This window comes from Neltuma alba, unplaced genomic scaffold, assembly GCF_004799145.2.
Source record: "Neltuma alba isolate B1F8T4 unplaced genomic scaffold, ASM479914v2 tig00012259_pilon, whole genome shotgun sequence".
Taxonomy (NCBI): Eukaryota; Viridiplantae; Streptophyta; class Magnoliopsida; order Fabales; family Fabaceae; genus Neltuma; species Neltuma alba.
The window spans coordinates 154,757-168,242 of NW_021636785.1; the positions used below are offsets into that span (position 1 = coordinate 154,757).

The 13,486-nt window shown below is 36.5% G+C and overlaps 2 protein-coding genes across 2 annotated transcripts; both read right to left on the reverse strand.

Annotated features, from left to right (window-relative positions):
• Window positions 1–796: 796 nt before the first annotated feature.
• On the reverse strand, window positions 797–2,065 carry LOC114725649 (uncharacterized protein At4g19900-like). Its single transcript, XM_028912176.1, has 2 exons — window positions 1,207–2,065; window positions 797–1,098 (listed from the first exon to the last, which is right to left on the reverse strand). The coding sequence occupies exons 1-2, from the start codon at window positions 2,063–2,065 to the stop codon at window positions 1,016–1,018; spliced, it is 942 nt and encodes a 313-aa protein (XP_028768009.1). The 3' UTR covers window positions 797–1,015.
• A 2,164-nt stretch (window positions 2,066–4,229) lies between these two features.
• On the reverse strand, window positions 4,230–7,501 carry LOC114725612 (ER lumen protein-retaining receptor erd-2.2-like). Its single transcript, XM_028912137.1, has 6 exons — window positions 7,031–7,501; window positions 6,207–6,406; window positions 5,454–5,594; window positions 5,271–5,351; window positions 4,711–4,835; window positions 4,230–4,598 (listed from the first exon to the last, which is right to left on the reverse strand). The coding sequence occupies exons 1-6, from the start codon at window positions 7,251–7,253 to the stop codon at window positions 4,550–4,552; spliced, it is 819 nt and encodes a 272-aa protein (XP_028767970.1). The 5' UTR covers window positions 7,254–7,501; the 3' UTR covers window positions 4,230–4,549.
• Window positions 7,502–13,486: the final 5,985 nt, after the last annotated feature.

Genomic DNA, 13,486 nt, shown 5'->3' on the forward strand with positions numbered 1-13,486 from the left:
ATTATGAACGTGAATCCAAACTCGAATGATATCGAAATAAGGTTTTACTTGATTTTTAATTTCTTTCAAGTTATTTATTAAAAAAAGTAATTTTAAAGTAAAAATTAAATCTGATTTTTTTAAAACTTTTTTTATGCTGAAATTTGATCTTTAATAGCTACATTTATATATATATGAAACCATACTATTCATAGTTATTAATATACAATAAAGTTTTTTGATACGCCCAGACAATACATTTAAATAATATCAAACTTTATGTAGAATACGTAATAATATATAGTCTAATTTTTTTTTAAAATTTTGTTTGGCATTCTAATAATATGGCAATGATTAAAAATTAAAACAAAAGGTTTAAATATGTGACGTCCCGACAATTTGGCCAAGTGACCCTTTTACATTTTCCCATACGTATAACTAAGCAATTATATAATCTCAGGAGAGCGAAAAGCCATATGCAACTATTTAATCACTCACAAGTTATCATCATCGAACAAATTCTACATCTTACTGCTTTCTTAGTGATATTTCATCTATATAATGCAAATAAATTGAAATGAAAAGAATAGCATCAACGTAAATGCATATGGAATAATGTAAGCTTCGTATATAATTATGTTGTTTTTGTACGTATTATACTACTCCTTCAAATGCAAAAAAAATACATCAAAATAGGGGATATTAATTTACTATCTTCCTTTGATAGAGGGAACATTTGAAAAAAAAAGGAGTAAGCCATATCTATCATTATTCACAGATAAAGCCAACGATCATAAACACAACAACATCCCTAACATCAGAGGGTGAAACAAATTCTAATTGCATTTATAAGAGAAATTTAAAGACTTTCAGCGCTTCACTGCTTCAAGAACACGTATGATCCTTCCTGCTCTTGAACTTAGCTTGAATCCTTTCAAACGCCACCAGCTATTTCCTTTTCCTTGGTATTGATGTTCATATACTCGTATCAGCCGCAACATACTCTTATTTTTTTCGTTTTAGCTAGGTACCACAGTCATGGACGTCCTTGAGCTTTTTCGCCAGTTTCAGGGATGCATCTTCCAACATCAGTGTCGTCCGCTGGGAACATCTTACCTCCTACAGTAAAAAGTAATAAATCATCAATATGTTCATTGTTAGTCTTGCTAATTATATCAAGTTATTTACTGATAGCCGATCATTCAACCAAAATATTACTTGTCTTACTATCGCATTCTTTTGCTTTGGCCTCGTTTCCTTGCAACTTGGACGACTCTCGGGTCTCTGTGGAACCCAGATATGGAAATGGGACTTTCTTGAAATCATCTATAAGTGATTTCTGGAAAATTCGATCGCACTTCGTCAACCCAGTCACGCCCACTCCATCTGGATCTTGCAAAATCGGATTGTGCAGCGGATTCAAACCCTCAAAATTCGACTTCAACATCTTGTCCTTCCTCAGAAAATCAGCTTTCTTATCGAACCAATCGCCCCAGCCTTCCCTCAATGGCGAAACCCTCTTACCAACCTTCAACAGCAGCGCATCCTCAATCCCTGACACCTGAATCGCTTTTCTCCTCACCAGATCGTCCACCGGCACATCGTCGGAGCCAAACGCCGCCTTACTCCGGTCCTCCAACCCGGCTCCCATAAAAAACCCAGTCTGAGCATCTTCCCATGCCTCAATCGAACGTTTATCATATGCCCTCCGAATAACCCCGCTCACGTGATCAAAGAAATGCCCAGAAACCTTGATTTGCTCGAACGGCTCATCTTCTTCTTCCAATTCAATATTCCTCAAATCGTAATCTTCCTGTTGTTCTTCAATGACGTCGAGGGCGTCGATCTTGTCTTCGGTGCCGGAGATGTTGTCGTCGACGGAATCCGACAGGAGGGAGTCATAGTTGATGGAGTCATGTGAGGGTCTGGAGCTTCGGCGGTAGAGATTGGTGTGAAAGTGGGGATGAGAGTGAGAAAGGCTACTATACAAGAAAGAGACCGAAAGCATGAGAAGAATGGACGAAACGGCGGCACAAATATACGCACCATAAGGAGGACGACGCCGGGATCGAAGATTTCCCAACATTTTAGGGTTTTACGCTACAGGCAAAAGTGAAAAATTACAGAAGAAGAAGAGGGAAGAAGAAGAAGAAGAGATCAATTTTCTGAGTAAATTGCCCTCGCATTGCCGCGCTAGAGATCTCCGCCACTGTTGTCAGCATGAAATATATCTTGGACCTATTCATGCGCGAATCGATGGAAGGAATGGAACAAAGTACAAACTCTTATATGTGTGTGTGTCAGTTTAAATAAAAAATTAACTTATTTTCGAAACGACATAACTATATTTTTTTTGTCACATATGCGGCCGTTGGTTAGTGAAAATATTTATTATAGAATAGAGGTGGACAGGAAATCAAAGAATGGAAAGAGATCGTGTCATATTAAATCACTTTTAATTTATATTACACTACTATGTTTATGCTCTTATTTGTAAGTACTCTTTCGCTCTTTAATATAACTTATTTTATAATACAAATTATATTACAAAATAAGTTTAATATTAATGATCGAAGAGAGGCATCTGCATGGTACTTATCAGCTTGATAAGCACGGGAACATTATTTTTTTAAAATGTTTTTCTTTTTCTTTTAATGCAATATTTTTGTTGTTTTTTTCAAGCACATGCAACCTTCCAAAATTTTCCAATGTACTTGTATTTATCCATATTTTTTACTTCACCCAGACATTGCTAGAAGATATCCTTATTAATTCTCTCTCTAAATTTAATTATTTTTTAACTTTATTTATATTTAATATATATTTCATCAGAACGATACTTGATTAAACCATAAAAAATAAAGAGTAAAATTATATATTTATATGAAAAATTTAATGATTTAGCTTATAAATGAGACCGATTTTTTTTAATAAATAGGACCATATGAGTATTTTACCATTTAATTAGAAATATGATTATCTATTACTATCTTCAGTCCTCAATATAAGAGCTAATTTAACATTCTACTTGGTTTTAAATATAATACCTCAATCCTCTTTATCTCTTGTATTTATTTTTTTTTAAAAGTAATTCTTGTAGTAGTTACATATGTTAAATATTTCATTAAATAATAGATTTAACTAATATACATAATTGTAAGGACATTTTAAGATAACACCTATTTATTACAAATAGCTAACTTAATTAATATTTTTAATTTACTCAAATTATTCAACTAGCTCTTATATTAAAACTTGGAGGTAATATTTATTTTTAAAATTTATTTTTGTTCATAACTATTCTTCATAATAAAGGGATTATAAATCTATAAATTTTTGGGTAAACTAACATCCAGCATTGATGTTATTTCTAAGTAGTATTTAGTATTTTAATCTCATTTATGGCACACTTAGTTTTTTTAAAATTTATCCAGTACCTTTGAAATTATTTTCCAGTTACACCGAAGGCCATAATATTATTTATGATCAAGAGGTGCTAAATACATTATATATAAGATTAGGGTGTTAGATGCTTGATATATAATATTAGGATACTAGATAAAAAAAAATGGTATAAGGATACTAAATACTGTTTTGCCCTAAATTTTTTCATACACCAATACCATTTTATTTAATTTGGATACCCTTTTAGTAATGTCCGATAAAATGAGAAAATTAAAGATGAACAGAATCAGATTGAGAAATTTTAGGAGATTGTTGAATGCGATAAAAGATTAAAAAAAAAATGTTGCGGTGGAAAAAATGAAAACACAAAAACACAAAAAAAACAAATGCTTATTGGGCGCCAAACACTCAAAATGGGTCATCTTGAGTGGTAACCACCAAAAGCGAACGCCCGAAGAGAGTGATTTGTAAGTTTCGCAAATAAAGAAACGTATTAAATCTTTTTTTTTTTTTTTAACATTCATCCCTATTAAAGAAATAGTATTAAAAATGTTTTATCTAATACTAAATCTGCCGTACACAAATCATTTACAGCCTGTTTTTTTGGTCGATTCCCACATTTTCTTTACCAGAATTTCCACATTTTTTAACTTACTGAAAAGTGTGTATTTTCAATTATTTGTGTGCATATACCACCACGTTGTCATTTACTAGAGCAGGACAGGAGAGGATGAAGCAGCAGCCATTTCTGATGATGCTATTTCTGCAGCGTTAGAACATTCTGACTCCATTTATCCATGCTTCACATTGCAAGTTATTCAAAGTTTCTTTCTGACACCTCAAAATTGAAGTTTAGTAACTCAGCCAGCATTCTCATTGCGATTTCAATTGTGATGATTAGAGTGCTTCGAGCAGCTATAAAAACTGAAAACCATTTCCAAGGGCCTAAGTAAAAAGTGGTAACTGATAACTCATGTATGAAGTTTTATCATACTACTACATGCATAAATATGCAGTTCATCTTAACATGCCCAATTCTGCAAACAACCAGCTTCTTTCCAGGGACACAATTGGAGTATCGACACAAAAAGGATCCCCAAAGAGGATGACCAACCATAACGCCGGATTAAGTTCAGCGGGAGATTGCACTGAAGCAGATTTTCTATCACACCACCCCAGAGGGAAGACGAAGAACAAGCTGACCCCCAAAAACACTGCATTCAATCATATATCACAAGAGTCAAGCCGGCAAGTTCTTCACATACTCTGACAAAAAGGCTGCAAAAGAAAGCGATGCAAGGGAAGAACTAAATATAAACAGCCAACCTTTTGATATAGTAGTAACAGAAATCTGCCAAGATGAAAGTCTGAACAATTTCAGAGATAAGAACCATTGATGGCCATAATCCATAACCCAGGGCAACTAACAACTGTCCACGACTATCCAAGACCTGTAGCATGAAACAGTAAGTTGGCAGCAAATGAGCTATTAGAAAAGTCCCGATAAGCTGTGCAACCAAAGAAATTGTGCTAAGAGAAGCAGCGAATTCAATTGTCAGCCATAGACAGACAGACTGAATGAATTTGATCAGGTTAAGAAATATAATATTGACAAGGAAAAAAATGCATAACGCAGTACACCCATCAATGCAATAGTGCTTCTGAAGAAGAACGACTTAGTTATACTATCAAAAGTTTGCAACAGACTAATCCTTTATAAATTGTGTATACATTTCATTCAGAGATAAAAGAGATAGCCATCACCAAAAATGTCCTCTTATTGATTTTGATCAGCAGCACAAGCCAGAAAACAAGTGCTCACCATACGTGCAAATGAATCAAGAGATAACTAATGCAATGACTAGTTTATATGAACAGAGCCATACCTGAAGAACCCAATGAGCACAGCTCAGGAATCTTGCAACACCCAGTGCAAATACATAATGAGCTGTGAATGGCTCAACAATCTGAAATAATATTAGGAAAATGAGTTATAAAAGAAACTAACAGAATTAGATTCTATAAAAGCAGAATCTTGGAAGATTATTTTTAAATTTAAGAAATTTTACTTTGGTGTTCTGCATGACGCGCAGTTGGGGCAGTACTGAAACAGCCTCTAGATATACACAGAAGGCCCAGAAAATCCTGTTTACGAAATGATGAGAAGTTGATGGATGAATCAACAACGCTAACACAGCACATGGTATCACCTGCATTCAATTTTAAAGGTAAAGGATAAGAACCAGACTGGTAGAATATAAAGTGTGTATGAGTTATAGGCAATCAACTATCAGTCCCAAAATTGCATAATTATGTGTAAAAGAAAGCAACTAAGACCCTTTAAGCAGAGGGCACCAACAAGAAAGGGGGAAGGGATGAGAGAGAGGGGAGTCATGATATGTATTTGTAAATCAAGTCACATGAAAACAAAGGCAGCAGACTCAACATGATACCATGGCAACTGGTTCTATTTCAACAGGAACATCATAACAAGTCATGCGCCAACTAAATAGAACACTCTAAACCCCCTAGTTTGAAAATGTAATTTAGGCATCAAGAAGGCATTTCAGCATCAGCATAAATAAGTTTCCCAATATTCAATGTACTGATACTGCAATGTTTCATTTATCCTGTCTTCAATCTAAAGAATAAAGACGCTGCAAGAAACGCTGAATTTTGGAAATTTAGAAATATAACTTCCTCAACGAAAATATATATATGGTAAATGCCCCAAAAACAAGCCTTAACACAATGTTGCCTTCCTTGGAACCAATAATAGAGACGAAACTTTATTGGAGAGGTATAAACAACAGCAAACTTACCACATAGTATATTGCAAAGTTGTCCTTCTCCTCCATGTAACTGGCCCTAAGTTTGAAACGAATCATGTATATAACCCACAATGTTGTAGCTAGCGTAGCTAAATCAAGAAGGGTGTGTATATCATATTCCATAACAAAACTGCAGTACAGCCTAACAGCTAGAAATATAGCTGTTAATTCCTGAGACTTGAGTGATAGTCCTGTGTAGCATTGAATAAAAAGAGTTACGATAAAGGCGTGAGAGCTATGACAAGAAAAAAAACCCTAGAGATATCGACATGAACATCTCAACTCAATGTCTGTTGTATGACATAGGCAGAACCTATAAGATGTTAAACATTCGTTCAAATTAAATTAACGAGAAAATGAAACTTGAAAAAAAAAATGATCTCTAGTGTTTCTGTGCAGAAAAGAACTGGGCTCAGGTTAACAAAGAAGCATCCAGGCTCAAGCATGTAGATCCCTGTAACACGGACGAAAACCTTAATCCAGGAAAAAAATTGATCTTTTTCCCTGACCCAAGTTTTCTGAGCATTCCAACTAAGCATCAAGGGAATCTGAGGTTCGGAACTCCCAGATTACCCTCTCGCTATCTCCATATGAGCAAAAAGAGAATGGAAAGATCTAAAGCTGGTCAATGAGCGAGACAGGTCTATCAATCTCCTCTATTCACACAACCCAAAAATGGAATACCAAAATTGCGCACAACACTTGCTCATAGCTAGACCAATTTTCGATTAATCAAATACATACCCATCAGAAATTCTCAATCAATCAATCAAATAAATCCAACTATAAAATGTCCACAAAATGGTTGCTAATACCAGCGCATGTCTTCTCCTTCATAAGCTTATAGATGAGGACGGAAATTCCTAAGGAGTGCACGGCCTCGGCAGCGACGAATAGATTATCATGATCGTGAACAATGAACCGAAGCAACACAAGAGCCGCCATACCCGAAACAACGGCCAGAAAAGCCTTCACCTTTGGGGGTTGCCGCCTCACCCATGTTGTCACGGCGTGGATCGGCTTTTTCTGAGGCCTCATGAGGTCGTCGTCGCCTTCCTCTTCTTATTTCTTCCCCCTTTTCTTTTTAGTCTTTCGGCGAAGGAGAGAATTGACAGCAGGGAGATTATGGGAAGGAAAGGAAAGAGATTGAAGTAACAGTTACAAGGGATACCGTTCAGGGTGAAGTTCTTTAGTTTCGAAATCGAATGTCCTCAAATAGGGTGGATATGGGGATTTGAGCCTATGCAATCTTCGGCCGTAACTGCGAGCGAGGCCGTGAAGACAAAAATCAAAGATGAGAATAGATGAAACCATGGAACATGTTTTGTTTTTTTCCCCCAAAATAAACCTTTGTTTTTCTTCTGATTTTTTTCGTTGGCCAAAAATATGTGTTTGTGAAACGCTTTTTCATTACTATTAATTTGTCTTCAAGTTTTTCTAGAACGAAATTGCTTTGAGTTTTGGAAGTGCATATGATTTTTTTACTTATTTTTCAATTGCACAAAATGTGGGGGGAAATCTTCTTTCAACATTTTTTTTAGATTTTTAATCTGAAATTATATTAATCATTGGTCCTATTTACAGAGCAAGATAAAAAATTTTCATATAAGTGTATAATTTTACTTTTCATTTTATTATTAGGGGTATAATGTATATTAAATAAAGATAAAATTAAAAAGTTGTGAAATTTTAAATAAACGTTAATGAAATTTAAAATTTTGCTTAATCTATATAAAATATGTTAAACTTGACTTACAAACAAGATTAGATGAGTATATTTTGTCAATTTAGGTTATTTGTTATTATCAACTTTATGTACATTAATACGCTAATATTAATTTCTCGATTTGGTTAAAGAGATTTGGTTGAAGAGATGCGATTGAGTTTGGTTCTAATATTTATAATTTAAAATATGATCATATTGACAAGTGCTAAATAAGTAATAGCAACAATAATTCTAACTCACGCGACACAAATAAAATTGACATATGTATTCGCTGAAAATTGAATTTTCATATAAATTTAATGAAGTTAATGATGTATAACAAGAAAGGATTGGAAGGGATGAGAAGTTAGAGAAGAGGGAGAAAAACTAATCGATAAATTCTAAATGCCAAGTCTGATTACAAAGTGAAACCCTAAACTATAAATAAAAGAAATAAATAAATAAATAAAAGAAATAAAATGAGGGGAGTGGGGAAGTGGGGTGAGTGGAGTAACTACCCATGATCTAAAATACAGAAATAATTAACAAAATAAACAATAATAAAAATAATTAATTAGTTAAATTAAATCTGCATCATTTCTCCCCGGGTTGGAAGAACTCGCCACTGGAGAGTTGGACAGCTGGAAGTCATCAAGGAAGGCGGGGTCTATACGACGGAATTCGTCCTTGGTGAGCCACGTGGTGTCTGCATCATTACAGCCTTTTCTGTAACATCACCACTTACTAACCAGAGCTAACCATGATAGAAAAGATTAAAACTAGTAAACATACCCTATCATGGTTATTTAAGAGCAATCACATCATTAAAGGGCTAACCATGATAGAAAAACATTCGACCTTAATTAAGACTATCATGGTTAGAAAAAGAATAACCTATAATTGTAATCATGGCAAACATGGTTATAAAACAATATGCCTTTGAATGATAAATTATAATAGCAGTTTAGACTTGACTATCTTAGTCAACACTAGCAACAACTAAACTTGCCAAAATTGCCATTATCACATCGTGGATTCACAATAATTCAATCACATGCAATCTAAGGGTCTCAAGCCCACTACCAGCACCCTATTCCAATGTCCAAACAAAATAAACCAAAGATAGAAAGTATAATACGTTTATTTAGTCAAACGACATAAAAATATAAGAAGGTAAAATAAGTTCCAAATAAATGCAGTCCTGATGCGTGGCAATATACGAAAAGATTACATAAAATAAGGTCCAGAAGCTCTACACTGCCAGCTACAGTTATTGAGCCTCAGGAGTCTTCCCCGAAGGTCCCGCTAACGTATTGTTTCCTGAAATTGGTAAAGCAACAGGAGTGAGACAACGTCTCAGTAACTAAATCCCTACCTATCCCACACCCTAGCATGGGCTAGCGAGGTGTCAGGTGGGATACACAGAGTTAATAATAGTTGATAAACATTTATTTAACATTTAAACTCACAATAATCATACAAGACAAATATTTCCACCAGTCTCATGCAATGGATACATTTCAAAAGAAATAACATACTTGTCATTTATTTAAAAGATATAAATATCAATGAATATCTCATGTCATATGCAATTCCTGAACCCAAACCCATCCTTATATCCTCCTTATTTCCGCCGACTGGACCCATGGGCTAAGTTCTTTCCATTTGACTGGCAACTCTAACAAGCTCACCACACGAATGATGTGGACCGGCCAAAGACCACAGAGCACTCGGTGGACCATGGGTCCCCCCTCGAAGAACTAGTGGGGTGTCGCAGTCCCTCGAAGAACTAGTGGGACAATAATAGCAGCCAACCATAGAGCTCCGTATGGAGGCTAATACCACGTGGCAAGTATATGAATCTCAATAACTCCAATTATCTCCTTTCCCCACCCAAAATAGATGCACAGGGTTCAACATGACACATTTATATGCATAATCAACAGAATTTCATAATAGCACATCATAATCATGATCACCAATTTCTTGCAATACAAACTATGTCAATCCTTTTTAAAATAGCATCCCACAAGACAGTTCATATAAAACGTAATATACTTTTATAGAATTAGTTATAAAGCCGCTCACCAACTTCATACTAGAGCATGCAACAGATAGAAATTTAGTTACCTGGTCTCCTAGCTATCAATCAACTACAACCAGAGTCCAACCTCGAAAATGCCACAATAGAGTTTATATCTACAAACAAAATTAAAATATTATCTCTATAGTATTAGAGTAGGCTACTCACAAAATTCTAGCCTCTAACTCCTTCTCTAAAAGCTTTAATTTTACTCAGAACTCTAGCCTAAAAGACATTTCTCTAAGGTTTGGAATAAGAACATATATATATGTGATTTAGACTCGATTCCTAAATTTCCTTACTTAAATATCCTTTAATTATTAGATTATTTTATTAGAATCATCAAATTCATAATGGAAATAGACAAACTATAAATTTATAACTTATATTCCATCTTCGAAAGACTTAGACAAATAGACTTAGTACGACCCAAGTTATTCTCACTACAGAAGTTAAACCCATAATCTAACCGTTGAATTCAATTTCCTATCCATCATGATACTATCCTCCAAATTATAGCTCAATCTAATGGTGAATAAACTTTAAAATGCTAATTTACTATTCAGGACTCTATCTGCTAAATCCAAAAGATATAAGTTAAAAACGTACCTAATAACTTGTAACTCGGAGATCAAAAGGGTGATCCGACCGTTGAAATTAACGATTTGGATGTCCCAAATGGACCGACCAAATTTCAGTCCGATCCAACGGTTAATAAAATCAAAACTAGCACTTTTCTGAGACTACCTCAGATATGTGCGAAAATTGTTTACTTACTCCAAACTCCACTCACTAGCTCCTATATATAGGCTCCTCAAACTCCTTCACTCCAAAGATTAGTCGATGTGGGACTTCTATACTATGGTTTAATTTTCTAGAATATCATCCACACATACACACAATCACATACAAAAACATTATTAAAATAATAATAATAATAATTTGCCTATATCTAACTTCTTCTTTTTTTTTTTTTTTCTTAATACTAAAATATATTTATTTATAAATTTAATTAAATACTAGATAAAAATAAGGATGTTACATTTTCAACGAACAAGGTAACGACTGATGGGACCTGCTGGAGCGGATATCGTCTGCTCATCCATCACGGCGTCAATAGCTTGGGCAGGTGGCGCAACCTTAGGCAACGGTGGAGTTGGCGCTTGGTGGGTCGAGGTACCTGCAGCATCATTAGAAAACAAAAGGGGCGGCTTGAAAGTGCCCCGATAAGGAACAAGATCCTCAATATTAAATACTGGACTGATAGCCATATCTGGAGGTAACTCTAATAAATATGCATTAGGCCCTAACTTCTTGGAAATGCAAAACGGGCCAGAGGCACGGGCATGCAGCTTCTTGTAAGGCCTCTTTGGGAAACGCTCAGGCCGTATGCGAGCCATGACAAGGTCGCCAACATTGAACTCCTAGTGACGTCGATGGACATCGGCAGCTATCTTATACTTATCATTATTTAAAGTTAACTTACGCCTAACCTCAGCATGAATATCATGAAGGCGATGTGCAAAGGTCTCGGCGGACTCAGAAGGGCGAGCAGACAGGGGAAGGGGAACAAGGTCAATAGGCTGCTTTGGGTTGTAACTCTGAACAATTTGGAATGGGCTTTTGCCAGTGGATCTATTGACCGAGTTATTGTAAGCAAATTCAGCTATAGGCAAGACTAAATCCCAGTTACCAGGCTTATCGCCAACTAAACTACAGAGCACGTCACCTAAGCTACGATTAGTTACTTTAGTCTGTCCGTCAGTCTGAGAGTGGAAAGCAGACGAGAACTTCAGTTGTGTCCTGAAGAGCTTCCAAAGGGTCTTCCAGAAATAGCTGACAAACTTGACATCCTTGTCAAAGACAATAATAGTAGGCAAACTGTGAAGACGCACAACCCCTCGAAAGAAAAGCTTTGCCAGATGTGAGGCATCGGTAGTCCTACTACACGGAATGAAATGTGCCATCTTTGAGAATCTATCAACCACAACTAAGACAGAGTCGTGCCCTCTCATTGTCTTAGGCAACCCAAGCACGAAATCCATGCTAATGTCCTTCCAAGGTGCCCTAGGAATAGGAAGAGGCGTGTATAATCCAGTATTCCTCCTCTTTGCCTTGGCCGTATGGCACGTTAGACACTGGGAAAGGATTCGAGCAACATCACGCTTAAGGGAAGGCCAATAGAACCTATCTTCAACTAGGGCTGTAGTCTTCTGAACACCGAAGTGTCCTGCTAATCCTCCAACATGCAATTCCCAAACAAGAAAATCGCGTAGTGACGTGCGGGGAATGCACAATCTTGACCCACGGAACAGGTAGCCATCATCAATAAGGAAATCCACATGATCATGGTGGTTGCCATCTTTAACCTCGTTATAAATGATACCAAAGTCAAGACACGAGGTGTACTCATCCTTGAACCTGTCAAAGCCCACGACACTAACCGTCAGAGTGTTGAGAACGTGGATTCTTCGACTAAGAGCGTCAGCTACTTTGTTCTCTACCCCTGGGCGGTGCTTGACCACGAAGGTAAATTCCTGAATGAATTCGCTCCACTTGGCATGTTTGGCATTCAAATGCCATTGGGAGCTAAGGAACTTGAGAGACTGGTGGTCTGAGTAGATGACAAACTGTTGGGGAAGGAGGTAGTACTTCTAATGCTCCAAAGAGCGAACAATGGCATAGAACTCTTTGTCATACGTGGAATACTTTTGCTTGGCCTCATTGAGCTTCTCACTGAAGTAGGCGACAGGGTGGCCTTCTTGGCTGAGAATGCCTCAAATCCCAACCTCGGATGCGTCGTAAGCAACTTCAAAGAACTTGTTGAAATCAGGTAAAGCCAGGATGGGAGCACTTGAGAGTTTCTTCTTAATAGTGCTGAAAGCTGTGGAGGCCGTGGAAGTCCAGTTGAACTTATCCTTCTTCAGGCAGTCAGTAATTGGAGACATAAGTGTGCTGAAGTCTCTGATGAAACGTCGATAGAAGGATGTAAGCCCATGGAAGCTACGTGCTTCCTGCAGTGTCTGTGGTTCTGGCCAATCTTGAATAGCTCAGATTTTTGTAGGGTTTGTAGATAAGCCTTGTTCCGAGACAATGAATCCAAGAAACGTAACTTGATTCTGTAGAAAGGAGCACTTTGGTAGGTTGAGATAAAACTTCTCCTTTTGAAGCGTTAGAAGCATCTGTCTAAGGTAGTGCAAGTGGTCATCTTTGGACTTACTAAAAACCAGAATGTCATCAAAGTAGACAACCACGAACTTTCCTAGATAGGACTACAGCATATGCGTCATTACTCGCATGAATGTGCTCGGGGCGTTTGTTAAGCCAAATGGCATAACGAGCCACTTGTACAGTTCATCTTGCATTTTAAACATAGTTTTCCACTCATCTCCTGGTCTGATTTGAATCTGATGGTAACCACTGCGAAGATCGAGCTTGGAGAACTATTTAGATCTAGACACTAAATCAAGCATGTCCTCTAAC

Coding starts and splice junctions, on each gene's coding strand:
- LOC114725649 (XM_028912176.1), bottom strand. CDS start 2,065: ATGTTGGGAAATCTTCGATCCCGGCGTCGTCCTCCTTATGGTGCGTAT. Junction 1,099..1,206: donor CAAAGCAAAAGAATGCGATA/GTAAGACAAGTA, acceptor TTTTTACTGTAG/GAGGTAAGATGTTCCCAGCG.
- LOC114725612 (XM_028912137.1), bottom strand. CDS start 7,253: ATGAGGCCTCAGAAAAAGCCGATCCACGCCGTGACAACATGGGTGAGG. Junction 5,595..6,206: donor ACTTTGCAATATACTATGTG/GTAAGTTTGCTG, acceptor AATTGAATGCAG/GTGATACCATGTGCTGTGTT. Junction 4,836..5,270: donor GTGCTCATTGGGTTCTTCAG/GTATGGCTCTGT, acceptor TTCATGCTACAG/GTCTTGGATAGTCGTGGACA.